This window comes from Microcebus murinus, chromosome 2 (genome assembly GCF_040939455.1).
Source record: "Microcebus murinus isolate Inina chromosome 2, M.murinus_Inina_mat1.0, whole genome shotgun sequence".
NCBI lineage: Eukaryota > Metazoa > Chordata > Mammalia > Primates > Cheirogaleidae > Microcebus > Microcebus murinus.
Window position 1 is genome coordinate 5,718,461 of NC_134105.1, and position 13,633 is coordinate 5,732,093.

Genomic DNA, 13,633 nt, shown 5'->3' on the forward strand with positions numbered 1-13,633 from the left:
CTTTTTTTTGAGTTGGATGTGAGCTTGGAGGGATGAACTCTGGAGAGGTCGGTCCTGTCCTTGACCCTCCTTGACCCTAGCTGTGTCCCTTGCCTAGATATCAGGGGCTGCCTCATGGAATCAATTTAGAAATTATGAAATGGCACAGCTAGGGGGTTCTGAAGATCATCTGTTTAACCCCTTATTTTATAGAAATGAAGGAATCTGAGACATGGAGCGGAGACAGGAGAGGCCGGGTTTCATGACACGCTAGTGTCAGGGTTAGACTCAGCACGCAGGTTTCTTGAGCCCCCGGCCCACTTTCTCTGTCCTGCCACAGTGTTAGTTCTGTTCCCTGCCATCTTTGAGCAGAACGTGTGGATGAGGAAATACAGATATTTGTGTAAGATAAATTCTCTGCTGCCTATGAGTGGGTTCAGAATTAAAGTACATAAACCAAAAAACGCTTCTGTTTGTGGCAGTGTTTGGCTGTGTTTGCACTCAAAGCTGATATCGATATTGTAGGAGAAGCTTTAATCCTTTCATTTAAATTTACAAGAAATGCTGTTTCCTTTTAGTTTAAAAAAAAAGAAAAGTCCAAGAGAGCATTTGATTTGAGTAACCAAAAGTCTAGAAAATGTATCCGGGAGTCCTCGTCAATTTGGGGCATAATGAAATATAAAAAATACTCAATAAAAGCTCCTTTATTACTTTAACTGTTTAAATGTGGAGTTTTTAGCCATCAGGTTAATGTTTTGGTATCATTTTTTTATTTGATTGTGAGCACTTTTCCAGGTAGCTCTGCCACTCGAGCGCTAATCAGATTCCCACAGATGAATGGTGCTAGCTGCAGCCTGACATCACTGCGTTTTTGCTTCGACATTATTTTATTTGGTTTTCCTGTAAAAGTTAATAACTCCGTGTCCATGTGTTTAAACAGGCAAGAAGAGAGAGAGAAAGGACAATGAGCAGAAAACAATGAGATGTCTCAGAAAGCTTGTGCTAAATTGAGGAAATGTAGGGATTTTTATAATTTCTAAGTATCTCACCCTGTAAGCAGGGGTGGAGAACCAAGAAGGTTGTCATAATCCTTCAGATGACAAAAAGCGAACCCCTCTTTGCTTCCCAGACAGAGCTGGAAGGAATCTGAAATGAGTTATCATTGATTTAGAGGAGAAGGAGGAGGGTGCTCAATAGAACTGATTTGCTTAATGGTGAGAATTGTGTAAATTTTGTGTTAATCATAAGTAAATTACATGCTCATTTGGCATCTTTTAGATTAGCAGGATTGGTGAGAGCATCAGATATGGGCATAAAGACCCTCTTTTTCATCTTCTCATTATGGGTAGGACACAGTGGCGAGTGGTCACGATGGTTTGTGCTTAGTAGGTCTTTATTGGATAGTTTAGTTTTTAAGTGTGTGTTTGTTTATTGGTAGCTGCGGTTGTTAGTAATAGGAGTGTTTATGATGTTCAGTGAAAAGTTTCTGAATTCTTCCTATGTGCAGATTTCCTTGCTGAGCCAAAAACTTCAAAACTGGGGTTTATCAGAAGAGGCAACTGGACTGGCATCCTTGATTTAGTTTCTCTTCTGAACTTGCACCTTGGTACTAAAGACACAGTCTGTGGGTACAGACCTGACAATGGGTCTGAGAACTGATGGGGTGATGGTGGGGTGATGTAGAATCAGTTCCACAGTCCTTGTTATTTTAGTGTCTCTGAAAGATAGATTTAAAAAATTACTATGCTTTGATCATCTGTGTCAGAAGCATTGCTTGTCTTCTCTGAGTTGCACCCTTGCAAGTTACTTCTGAAGTCATCTGCAGAGCTGTGACCTATGTTAGATACCCCTTTCTTAGAAAATAGAACTTGGCCACCAGCTTGTTTTGTACGATGTGAGGTACAACTGATGTTTGTCGCCCTGATTGCCAGAGTTGGTTCCACTGATGGTCCTGTCCCCATGGAGAGCCCATTCCTGGCCACTCCCTAGGGCTTGTGTGCTTGGTGAGGAAAGTGACTTTCCTCTGACAGGAACTTTCCTCTGATTGCATTTGACCATTTGAATAGTAACAGTTTCCAATTCCTATCATTTTACTGTCAATTTGAAGATTTTTAAGTCTGCCAGCTTACTCTATTATGAATCATACGTTTGGAACTCATACTTTTATTTTTTCCCTTAGGCCATAAAACGATCCAGAGTGATACAAGTTGAGTATTCATGATCCAAAACGCTTGGGCCAGCAGTAGATTTTGGATTTTTTCAGGTTTTGGAATATTTGCTTACTGGTTGAACATCCCTCGTCTCAAAGTCCAAAATCTGAAGTAAGCATTTCCTTTGAGTGTGTCCTTTGAGTGTCATGTTGGTGCTGAAAATTTTTCATATTTTGGAGCATTTGGATTTTGGATTTGGGATGTTCAATCTGTAGCAGAAGTAGGACTAGGGGTCTCTGTTAGTAGCAGGTCCTAATGGTTTACCTTCTGTTTCCTGGTGGGTCTAGAGGTGATCTTTAGCTGCCCACATTTGTCCTTTTGAATGCTTTTCTTGCTGTCTTTTGGATTTGAACTCTTTCTAGGCTAGGACTAATTATTTTTCTGTATTGAAATCTATTTTTTTTAACATTAAGTCTTTCTCCAGTTTTCTTATGGTGTGTCAGGTAGGAGTGCCATTTAATGCTTCCTCAAAGGTTTTAGTTTTGTGCTCTATGTGGGGTGATGTAGAAAGAATTTCTTGGTCCAGAGCTTATCTTCCTTGGAATTTAGGAGCCCATTTTGCCCTGGGAGCAGAAGGTGCTGTGCCCTCATGTGGGGACCCTGCCCTGCACTACCTGGTGATTACCTATTCAGTGTCTAACCCCCAGTGAAGCCTTAGTGCTTGAGGTTGCCACTATCCATGACACAACCTTTCCTCGTCCCCTTCCTAATCATCTCACAGCTCAATAGTGCGTGACTAGAGAGAGCTTCACCAATCTCTGTCTGGCTGGACTTCAAAAGAAGTGGGAACTGAATCAGTGTTTCATCTGCTGAGCATCTGAAAGTGCTGGAGTTTAGGAGAAGTAACTTTCAGAAAGGATAAAATCCAACCAGTCGTGCAGAGAGACTAGGAAATAGAGACAGTGGCATCATTAGGAAGATGCTGTGGACTGTATGCTACATATTTTTAGTGTTGGAGTCACCAGCCACCGTCACTGTGTGAGCTCACAGTTCTCCTAGGGAGCATCTTGGACACTGAGTCATTACATTCCTTTGGAGTGATTCACCTCAACAGCTTGACACCTTCATTAATTTTACAACATGAAGCTTGGGTGCTCTCTGCTTCCTCTTTAACAGTGCAGGGAAATTAAAAGAATATTGAGAATGTAAAACCAAGGGAAACTGGAACAAGGAGCAGTCAAGGAGCTGTCGAAAGACATCGTGTGAAGAAACTGAACTCTTTGCCTTTCCTTGGTATCTCCTGGGACTGAGCACCCAACACTTGCCACTCATCTCTGGCACATAAACCTTTATTTCTGTTCTGGCGCACTGACCGAACCTCCGACTTGCAGCCAGCTTGTTTGCCTTCTCTGCTGAGGTCACTGCTACCGTGATCCGTGTATAATGGCATTTTCCTCCTCTTTTCAGTATGGAGGCTATTACAGTTTCTTCTCTAAACAGGACTTCAAACAATTTGCTGTCAGTTGGATTTCAAAGCCAGGGAAAAGGCAAATGTCATCCTTTTTTTCTCCCTTCTTTGGGTAACGGCTTTGTTGGTTGCATCAAAAATTAGAGGGGCTGCTATCTAAATTCAGGTGGGGTTGCATGGGGACAAGGCATTTAAATTTGCTTTTCTTTCTCCCTGAAGGAGAAAATCCTTTTCCTTCTCAACCTTTCCTAAAAAGGAACTTTGATCTTCTCAACCCAGAAGCAAGGGTTTTCATTTCCTCCACGGCTGCCTGGCCAGGCAGCGTGTGCCCTACAGTCCTTCTGTGGTGCAGTTACAGGCGCCGCTGCATCGCGGCTCTGCTCTTCAGGCTTTGCTACGGAACTGCACCCGTGCCTTGTGGGCTGCAAGTTGGCACCTACAGTACTCAGCTGGGCACGAAAGCCTCTCCAAAGTCACCCTTACGTACTCTAAGATCATTGTCACTTGACATTAAATAGTGCGTGGTGGTTTAAGATGCTTTTTATTTCCACATAGATTTCTGGAAGAACTACTTTAATGAAATAACAAAACAATGACATTCTGGCAAGCAGTTCATGCAATATTTTTAACTAGGGCCAAGAAAAAAATTTAAATGGCAGAGATATTTCACTTTGAAAGGTAGTTTTTGCGCATGTGAAGTAGCCGCTTTTCATAAAGGCTTTTACTACATATATTAATGTGTTTTAAGAGAAACTAGGGTCAATAATGCATGCTTTAGAATTCCCTAAATACAGATTTACACAATAGACCTTAAAATATATTATGTCCTATCATGTCAACTCTTGTGCACTTCTAAGACCAGAAGTATTTTATTTCTTTAATGTGAAAAACAAAAGGACAGAGGAAAGTAAAACAAAGGAAATTAGGACCCACAAGCTTAATTAGTATAGGGTTGTAACCCAAATCAACAATGGGAAGGACACAATGACAAAACCCTGGAAATTCCAAGTTGAAAAAGAGGCGCTTTCCTTTAACTCCTTGAGTGCCAGGGCACTTGCTGGCAGGCTCCTCACTCAGGTGCAGGAGGCTACTTCAAGTACAACTCACTATCTTTATTTTTGAACTTCCTGGCTTTTGTTGACTTTCCCTTCTCCTTCCCCCCCCTTAATGTAAATGAAACATACCTTTGTGTGTGTGTTAATTGTAGATAAATGGGCTAAAAGTACCTCTTGGTTTTGTAACCCTCAGAGAAGGGGAAAGAGTACAAAAAAAAATTCCTGTCACTGTCATCTGTTCATTTTTAATGAGCAATTTTAAAAAATTGAAAATAAAAGAGGAAAATGAATAGGTGTTGCACCAGCCCGTGATATGTAAATGCCAACTAGTAATTACCTAAAACCTCAATTTTCATTCTGTTTCATCTTGCAAAACATTTCATTTTCCCTGAGTGAAAACACTTAATTTGGGCTGTTTGAGTTAGCGGAGCGGCCGCCTCTGGCCTGCGCCTCCGCCGGCTCCGGCTAGGGGGCACTTTGGCTCTGCGCTTTGGCTGCCGGGCGCTCGGCCACCTCAAGGTTATTCCCCCTCTTGCCATTCCAGTGGTTTTGCTCGGAGTGTGCAGTGGCGCCCCTCCCCCCCACTCCCACTAGTCTGGTTTCGGGGAGCCTTGTTCCTCCTTGTCCTTGCAGAGGAGCATATTGAATTTTGGCTGACCGAGGCTTCCTCTGCATATTAACTTTCCCCTCTTACCTGGCTGGTAGACCCTTGGCTTCCCTGAATTGGATTCACACTCCCAGAGAACAGCTCTCTGGAAGCTCCCTTTCTCCCTTTCAGATTGCTAACACAATTGTCTCTCTCTTTTGTTTATTGCTGTTGCTTTGTAGTCTTTCTTTTTGTTTTGGTGGCGGGGGCATCTCTCTTCATTTTAAGCTCACACACATTTGCCCTCCTGCCAAACTTAGAAAGATGATTCCGGTGTTTCCTTCCTTTTGCATGCTCTTAGGTTTTTCTTCTACTCTGGTTTAGGATTTGTCACCTTTGGGACATATTTGTGTGGCATTTTGGAATGTGTCTTGTGGTTGCCCCTGCTTCCTTCCCTCCCCAATCTGTTCCCTAGCTAGAAAGAGAGCCAGAATTGAGAGAGCAGAGAGCCCGGTATTGTGAAGGTTAGATCGGAGAGGAGTCTGGATGCAGAAAACCAGAATTATGTTGTCCTAGGACCCTGGATCCGAGAGTGCTCTGCCTGGAATCTCAAGGAACACGGCCTCTTTAGTGAGATATATAGCTTCATAATTAGCCCGTTGCATTTTTTCACGAGTGCTAGCATCAGCGTTCTACGATGTGTTTCTCTGATTAACAGCTGCTTTGCAACTATTTCCTTGTGCCACCGATGACCATATTTGTCAAGGAACTCCTGACAGATTACTGATTTCTTACTAAAATGCAGCATTTCTGTTTGAAGAGGCTTCTCTCATTCTCGACAGTGCTAGGCTTTTAAAGTCAGTCCTTGTTAAAACTCCAGTTGGCTTTGGTCTAACGCTTGTTAACAGGATTCTGGGTATCTACTTTAGAGTACCAGTGTAGGAACCTTTCACAGGCAATTTAATCTTCTGAGCAGCGCACGTGTAGCCGGGTGGTGCTGGAATGGGGGCTTCAAGCCCACATATTATATTGGCCATTTTCTTTTGCCCTCTAGTTGTGATATCTCTGGGTTAAAAAGGACTTGGCTTTGGTTGTTAGTGTCATTAATTTTTGAATATTTTTAATATTTTAAAATGGCTAATGAGTGCTCACATTTTAGGAGATAGATGTGTATGTAGTACACAGGAGTGCTGGGATTGGTGGCATTCCAAATAAATGTCACCGGAGACAATGCATCAGGTTTGCATGTCAGGTGCAAAGTGCTAAGGCTCCCTCAAACCCCAGGTTCATTATTAGCCAGGCTCTGTTCTGCTGTCCCCCTCATGCAGAAAATAAAGTGTGCATTCTGAAGATTGCAACGTGCAGCCTTTTGTAGAAGAGTGGAAAACATAGGGAGCAGCTCTTCGGTAAGGACTACCAGGACCTCGATTCTTCCCACCAGGGATTACTTGCCCTACACAATGCATTTAATAGCACATAGTTCATAGTAGATAACCCCTGAGTATACTGTATTCCATTGATTTATACAGTTACAAATCCTGGTCTCTCAAACACAAATCTCTCTCAATTGGCCAATCATCTTGGATCCAGAAGTGTTTCCCAACCCGAAGTCTCCCCCTTTTCCCCCTGAGTTGCTGGCAGTGACTCCAATGTAACTATTGTTACGAAACTGCAAAGACATCTCTTTGCACCTCAGTTTTACCAATAGCCTTGAGTGATAAATAATGGAAATTATTAAATTTCCCCAAAATTGTGGAGTTGGTGGTAGCAGAGTTGTTTTATTTTGGGGGGCAAGAGGACAGAAAGTAGGGTGAGAGGGAGGGCTGGGAACTTTGCTTCTGTTTTTTTCTAAGTTTGTCTTTATTTTTATTAAACTAGCTACTGGTAATTCGAGGTGTACTCATTAAGAACCCAGTGAAAGAGGAGGTAAAGGAAAGCTGATTCCATGTTTACCATGGACTCAACAGCAAGTGGCTTCCACAACGGCATCAGCAGCTTTGTGCCAGAATTTTCCCTGGCTTGCTGCACTCCCACAACATGTGCAATAAAGTTCCTGTCTCCGTTTTACATCTTTGACATTGAGGCGGAAGATTTGGCCTGAATTTATGTAATTTAGTTGGGCACAAATATAACCCATGAATAGTCACATTCATCTTCTAATTAGAAAATCAAATGATAATATAGGACAGGCTGCAGGCACCCCATCATTGAATCCAACAAAAGCGTGTTGTGTGTTGGGCCTCTACAGAGGAAAGTCAGTTGAATTGCTTTATGAAGTTAATGAAAAGTGTCCAACAATAGGTGGGTGAAAGGCGCAAACCAAGCACCCTGTCAGTTATTTAGTGTGTAAAGATCTGTGCATTATGGGTAAAGAGTCTTGAAAAATTTTCTACCATCGATATGAATCATGGGGCTATAAAATTCTAGATTGGACAAGTCCTTTCCCCCCCCTATTGTAGTGCTAGTTCCTTGTGGGGAGGGAGAAGAAAGGCAAAGAGTAATTGAAGAAATAATTAGTGAAAGGAGGAGAGAGGTTTTCCTATGTTCATACTTACATGTAGCTGCTTATCTGGGTATCTTTCTTATTCAGCACATTATGTTGGGGCTATTAGTTTGGGTGCTTTATATTTTTGCATCTGGAGTAGTGATATCGGTGCTGTTAAATATGTGATTTGCCTGTCGCCTGCATTTTCAGACAAAGATCAAGAGGAACATAAACAAGCCCCAAATATACTTTATGTAGGTGTTTGGCAGTATTATTTTATATGACTTGGAATTAGTGAATGGAAACTTTAAAAGAAATTGTTCATATTTTTGCAAGTTTGAAGTGTGCCGGGACTTTGTCAAATTCCCGTTAAAATAAATACGTCAATTTCATCTCCCTTCCAAATTCATTTATCTTGCTTTTTTAAAAGGTGTTTTCTACTTTACCTGATGTTTAAATTGGATTCGCTCGTTTATGCTGTTCTTTGCTATATCCCCCACGTTCTTCTTAAATGAATTACTAATGACAGAGCACTCCATCATTCCCTCTCTGCAGCCACTTTAAGGAAAGCATGGTGATCTAAACCTTTTAACCTATTAAAGATGATTTTTCCCAATTGAATCAGACCCACCACAGGTGTAATAACTAATCATTTAAACTACACCTGCTATTATGTATTTTTAAGCCATTATGCGTGTTGGATAGATGATAATTCATGTTTATTGCATTGTCCGATGGATCCGTTTTGCCTACACTAGGCTGATTAATGTATTTAAAGAAATAAGAGATGCAATTTTTAAAAAAAAAATTGATGGAATGCACCAAGCACTGCATTGAGTGCACCATTAAACCCATCAGAACTTTGCTCTCTGACCAGAAATGCATATACCAAGGACTATATTAAAAAAGCAAGGTGAAACCCATGCGTTTTAGTGGTAGGATTCTGTTTTCTTTCTCTGTCATAGAAAATTTTGGAAAGATGAAGGAAAGGTTTCTGTTTCTGTGGGTGAATGATAGGAGCTGAGCTATTAGCATCTACTGCTTAAGACCTGTTCATCCACATTTCCTCTGTCTCCTAGTACACATACCACAGCATGCAGAGACTGCCGCATGATACGAATACCGTAATTTTCTTGTGTGTTGAAGGTGTGTTTTTTCTCCAGGTGAGGAATATTTATCCCCGCGCCATCTGAGCTGTGCAGACGGGCATTGACCCTGTGAGGCCAGCGGCTACATACCTGTCCATTCTCTTTCCTGAGCAAGGGCCTCTCTTCTTTGTTTTTCCCCTTTCCCCCTTCTCCCCTTTACTCACCCCCTTCTGTTATATCTCATCTTGTCCTGTTGCCTTCATTCTCTTTTCCTTTTTTCTTTCCTTCCTCTTTCTCCTCTCTTCTTTCTTCATTAGAATGCATCAGTGTTGCAGATGTTTGGTAGGTTTTTCTTGGTTTTGGTGTAACCTGAAGAGATCTGCTTGAGGCGCTATGGGATGAATATGCGGCTTGGGGGCTCTAGGATCTCAAGCGTTGATGTTTCTTTAGTCCAGAACTGGTTGTTATCACTGCAGTTCGTGATGGTGGCTAGTACTGTTTGCAGTGTTGGAGGACAGATTGTAACTTGCAGGGAGTGGGGCTTGACTCTCAGGGGGTGCTAGTGTATCTTACTAGTGACAGGCCCAGATCCAAAAAGTCCGGACACTGAATTCATCCATTAGGGGGACTGTCTAGGGGAAGCTTCCCACAGAAGGGTTATAAGGAAAATAAATAAGGAAGTTTCCTTGGCATTTTTTCTTTCTTTCGATTTATCCTCATATCTTTTGTTCCTGAGAAGTCAGTCTGGTCTCAAGATTAAATTCATGTGAAATATGGGGAAGGAGATGATCTATAACTTGTATTTCATTTGTAGTCACAGTACTTTCTCTTTGAATCTCTGCACAACTGCTACCCTTAGTTTGAAGGATCTTAGAAAACTTCTTTACATTTCGCCCCTTAGAAATTTTTCTTTCAACAACTTATCAGTGAACAACAGGGCCTGTTGACTTTGTCTGTAACATGAGACTATATGATTCTTTTGGTTTTGATGAGGTGAATAATAACAGTCATTTAAAACGGCCCCTGTCCTACCTGGGCCAGGTTGCTGTCGTCCACCCATAGGCCTGGTGTCTGGGATGGAGAGCAGTGTGTGAGCACATGCTTCGAGTGCTGAGTGGCATGAAGGGTAATACCTTCAACAGTTTTCTTTCCATCCCCTACCAGGCTTATTTGTAGATAGGAAGATTTCATTAAATAATATTCATTACTAGAGGTAGGTAGACAGTCTGTCAGCTTTTAGCCGTGAAACCACAAACTTTGCCCTTTGAAGGCTCTCAGAATTCAGCTCCAATGCGTAAGAGGGGCCAGTGTGCACAGGCAGGTGTGTTGTCTCTTATGTAATCCCTTCCAGCCCAGATGCATACACTCAGCACTTTGCCAAACTTCATATGGGCAGCACAATCTCTTCCTTACGGCTGCTTGTAGTGTAGTTGAGTAGGCAGCCTGAACATTAGAAGGCAGTGTAATTATGTCTTCAGTTATATGGTACATACTATAAGCATTGAGGAATTTAAGAGAATAGGGAGATCAGAGATGGTTTGCTTATTGAGGGAAGGCTTCAAGGAGTCAGAACACATTGTAAAAGGGCTGTACTGGTTGTGTATGCGTGTGGGGGTAATGTTTAGACAGGTAGAGGTGGGAAAGGGAGGCCTTCCAGAAAGGGAGCATGCATGGCACAAGGGTGGTGACGTGGGCGAGTATGGCCATTCCTCCTAAGGGGTCTAAAGAATCGGGGAGAATGGGTAGGACCATTGCAGGTCTGAAAAGCGAGGCCAAGATGATTGGATTTCATAGGCTCAGATAAGGGAAGTGAGTGAAGACAGGGAAATGACATAGTCTTTTATTTAGGTAGATTTTAAATTTAAGAAATAACTGGTTATAAGTTTGACCACAATGGTATGCTCGTTTATGTAGACTTGGGGAAAACTCATAGGATTTTTAATCTTGAAATTCAGACTATTAAAATTTACTTTTCTTCTCTGTTTTATCTTCCCTACCAGATTGCTACAGCAGTGAAGTTTCTACAGAATTCCCGGGTCCGCCAGAGCCCCCTTGCGACCAGGAGAGCATTCCTTAAGAAGAAAGGTACAGGTTCCCCAAGGCCATGCAGAGTGGCCTGGAGAGGGACAGGGGATGGGGCAGTGCGGAAGGCAGGTGCTGAGTCATGGAGATCTCCCAGAGCTGTCCACTCTTGTAGGGGTGGGGAGTGGGGCTGAGGTGAGCTCCCCAGTGGGGAATGCAACTTTCTTCCCTTACAGTGGAGCGAGCGATTACATATGGTTTGGATAACTAAGCATTGGATAGAAGGCCAAGGACTTGGCAAAGGCAGCATTCAGTGGTAGAATTGGCCCATTGGATGCGACTGTGGAGGACTTCTGCTATTCCGTATGTTCTGTCAGTGACCCTGGCTACAGAATGACTAGCTTTAGGTTAGGAGGTCAGCTGCTTCAGTAAAGAAAGAGGAAGAAAGCAATGAAGGACGAGGGAAACGAGATGACTAAACAAGGTCAGGTTAAGGTCAAGCTTGGGGCCATTTGATTTACGGATTGAGGTGGTAAATTACTGGTTTCATGGTATTTCTGTAAACAGGGATAAAATGGATCCTGACAGATTCAGTATTGTCTGAAGCAGACAGAATCTATTCTGGTTCTGTTAGAATTTAGCATATTTTTCTTTTTTGTAAAATGAAAACAACTAAAAAAGAAACCTGACTTTTCATTCTTTGTATATTCAATTTCCCAGAAATCTAGGAAGTTGACAGTCATTATATACCGTAAGGGGGAAAAGTGAGTTTTTTCCCCCAAACAAGACTGTTTTTCCTTTAGGAGCTGGAATGTTGGCCTCAAAATTCTGTGTTTTGAGCTTTCAGTCATTTTTGGCTGGAATAGAAGGTGGAATGGTTTTGTGGGATTTCCTAGGTCTGCTCCATGACACCCGCCAAAGTGATGGAGCAGGAACCTGTTGGTCCCTTCACTCAGTCATGTCCCTGGGCCTCACTCATAGGGTTTGGGCAGAATAAGACCAAACATCTCATCACAGGCAGCTGCTCAGCGGCAGCCCGAGGCTGGGTCCCTGTGACAGAGTTGGTGAGGAGCGCCGCACGCTTGCTGGCTGGCCGCTTTGTGCCGCCCCCCCCCCCATCATTAGGAGATTATTAAAATTTGGAGTGTGTTGGCTGGACTCTCCACTCCGCAAGCATCATGCCATAAAAGAGTTTTTCCTTGAAATATGTGTACCTATGGGGAGTAATTAATCATAAAAGCTTAGGGATTTCAGCTCTCTCATCAAAGCATTGAAGCTGTGGAAAGCTGAGCCTAAAAGCCGAGCTGATTACCCGGGGTAACCTGAGACAAAATCTATGGTTGCTGAGAGATCCTTAGCTCCAGTATATTGTGCAATATTATAACTGCCTGATCTTCTCTTCCACCGACAATGACCAGTTAGTCCTCATTTTCTCTCAAACGCAGCTGGGTTAGAATTTCATTTGCAGAAGGTATTTAGAGCAATTTAGAGACAAATGTCTCTGGTGTTTGCTCGGCACTTCCCCACCGCAGGCTTTGCTGAGCAGTTTTAGTATCAGGAGCTCCATCTAATCTGTTTAATTTTAATAAATCCCTGACTGGGAGAGGGAGCGAAAAAAAGAGAGAGAGAGAAACTCTGGACCAAATAATACTTCTTTTGAGTTACTTGGCTAATAATTACAGTAGAGTGGAAACTGTTTTGTGCAATTATTACTATTATTTGTTGTTCTTTTAGGAAAAACCCAATTAATGAATTCATCCAATTAATTAATTCATCCACAGAGTGTGCACCCTGTGCCACGCCCTGCCCCCCCCCCAAGGGATTTAGCAGAGAACAGAACAGACAAAATCCCTGCCCTCTCAGAGCTTAAATTCTAATGGGGGGAAGGCAGACAATTAACAAATGGAAAAATGAAATAGGTAGTGTGTCAAATGGCAGGTGCCACAGGGAGAAGTCAAGCAGGGAACTCGGGTGAGGAGCACGAGAGTTGGTGTGTCAGAGTGTCTCTGAGAGGGCAGCATGTGAGCAGGGACCTGGAGGAGATGAGTATTTGTTGACAGAGTGGACATAATTCCTTCTTGCCCCTAATTTGGGTGAGAGTTTTTAGAATTTTAGGCATCTGGCACCTTGAGAGGCTATCCTGCCCTTCTTCCTCTAAAGAGAACCCAACCGGTTTACTCGTGTACTTAAACCCGGAATCACTGAGGTTAATCGCCCGTCTCCATTATCCTCTAAAATGCTGCTTCAGTCAGTAATTATCCATTTCCGAGTTGAATCCCAGTAGGGTGAGTTCTGGCAGGACCTTTTCTGGGCAGAGAATCCCAAGGTTTGATCGGTGTCTAGGGAAGAAAAGCCCCTTCATGGATTTAAACTTCACTTTTTAAATTTCCGGTTGTTCCTGGGTCAGGCTGCCACAATCAGCATAGCTTGGCACCGTCTCTGGTGGGGATGAGAGCGGAGCGTCTGCTGTGCCCTAACAGTAGTCGTGGAAGGAGAGTTGGCTCGCTGGCCGTTGGGGCGGGAGGGACCACGGTTCTGGCACCGCACTCGGTCTCCCTGCAGGATCGTTGCAGTGGTGGGTTTGGAGCGCTGGCTTTGGGAGGGTGCTCAGCTACTGTAGTCTTGGCTTTTCCTAGCAAATGTCACTTCAGGGAATTGCAGTGGAGCACTGATTTGAATTATAATCTTGACTTTCTTTTTTTTTAATAAACATCTCTTTCCTGAAAAGGCAAATCCAATTTTGTTTTTCTTTTAATATTATTTAATATTTAATATAGAAATTGAGGTCCCTGTAGTGCAT

At 42.7% G+C, this 13,633-nt stretch overlaps 1 protein-coding gene across 3 annotated transcripts in view; it reads left to right on the forward strand.

Moving 5' to 3' along the window:
• PEX14 (peroxisomal biogenesis factor 14) overlaps nt 1-13,633 on the forward strand; it is a 133,616-nt gene that overhangs the window by 42,688 nt on the left and 77,295 nt on the right. For all 3 annotated transcript variants that reach the window (XM_012791416.3, XM_075993908.1, XM_075993913.1), the window contains exon 3: nt 10,812-10,896. In XM_012791416.3, the coding sequence (XP_012646870.2) occupies nt 10,812-10,896 (85 nt within the window). The remainder of the gene's footprint in view (nt 1-10,811; nt 10,897-13,633) is intronic.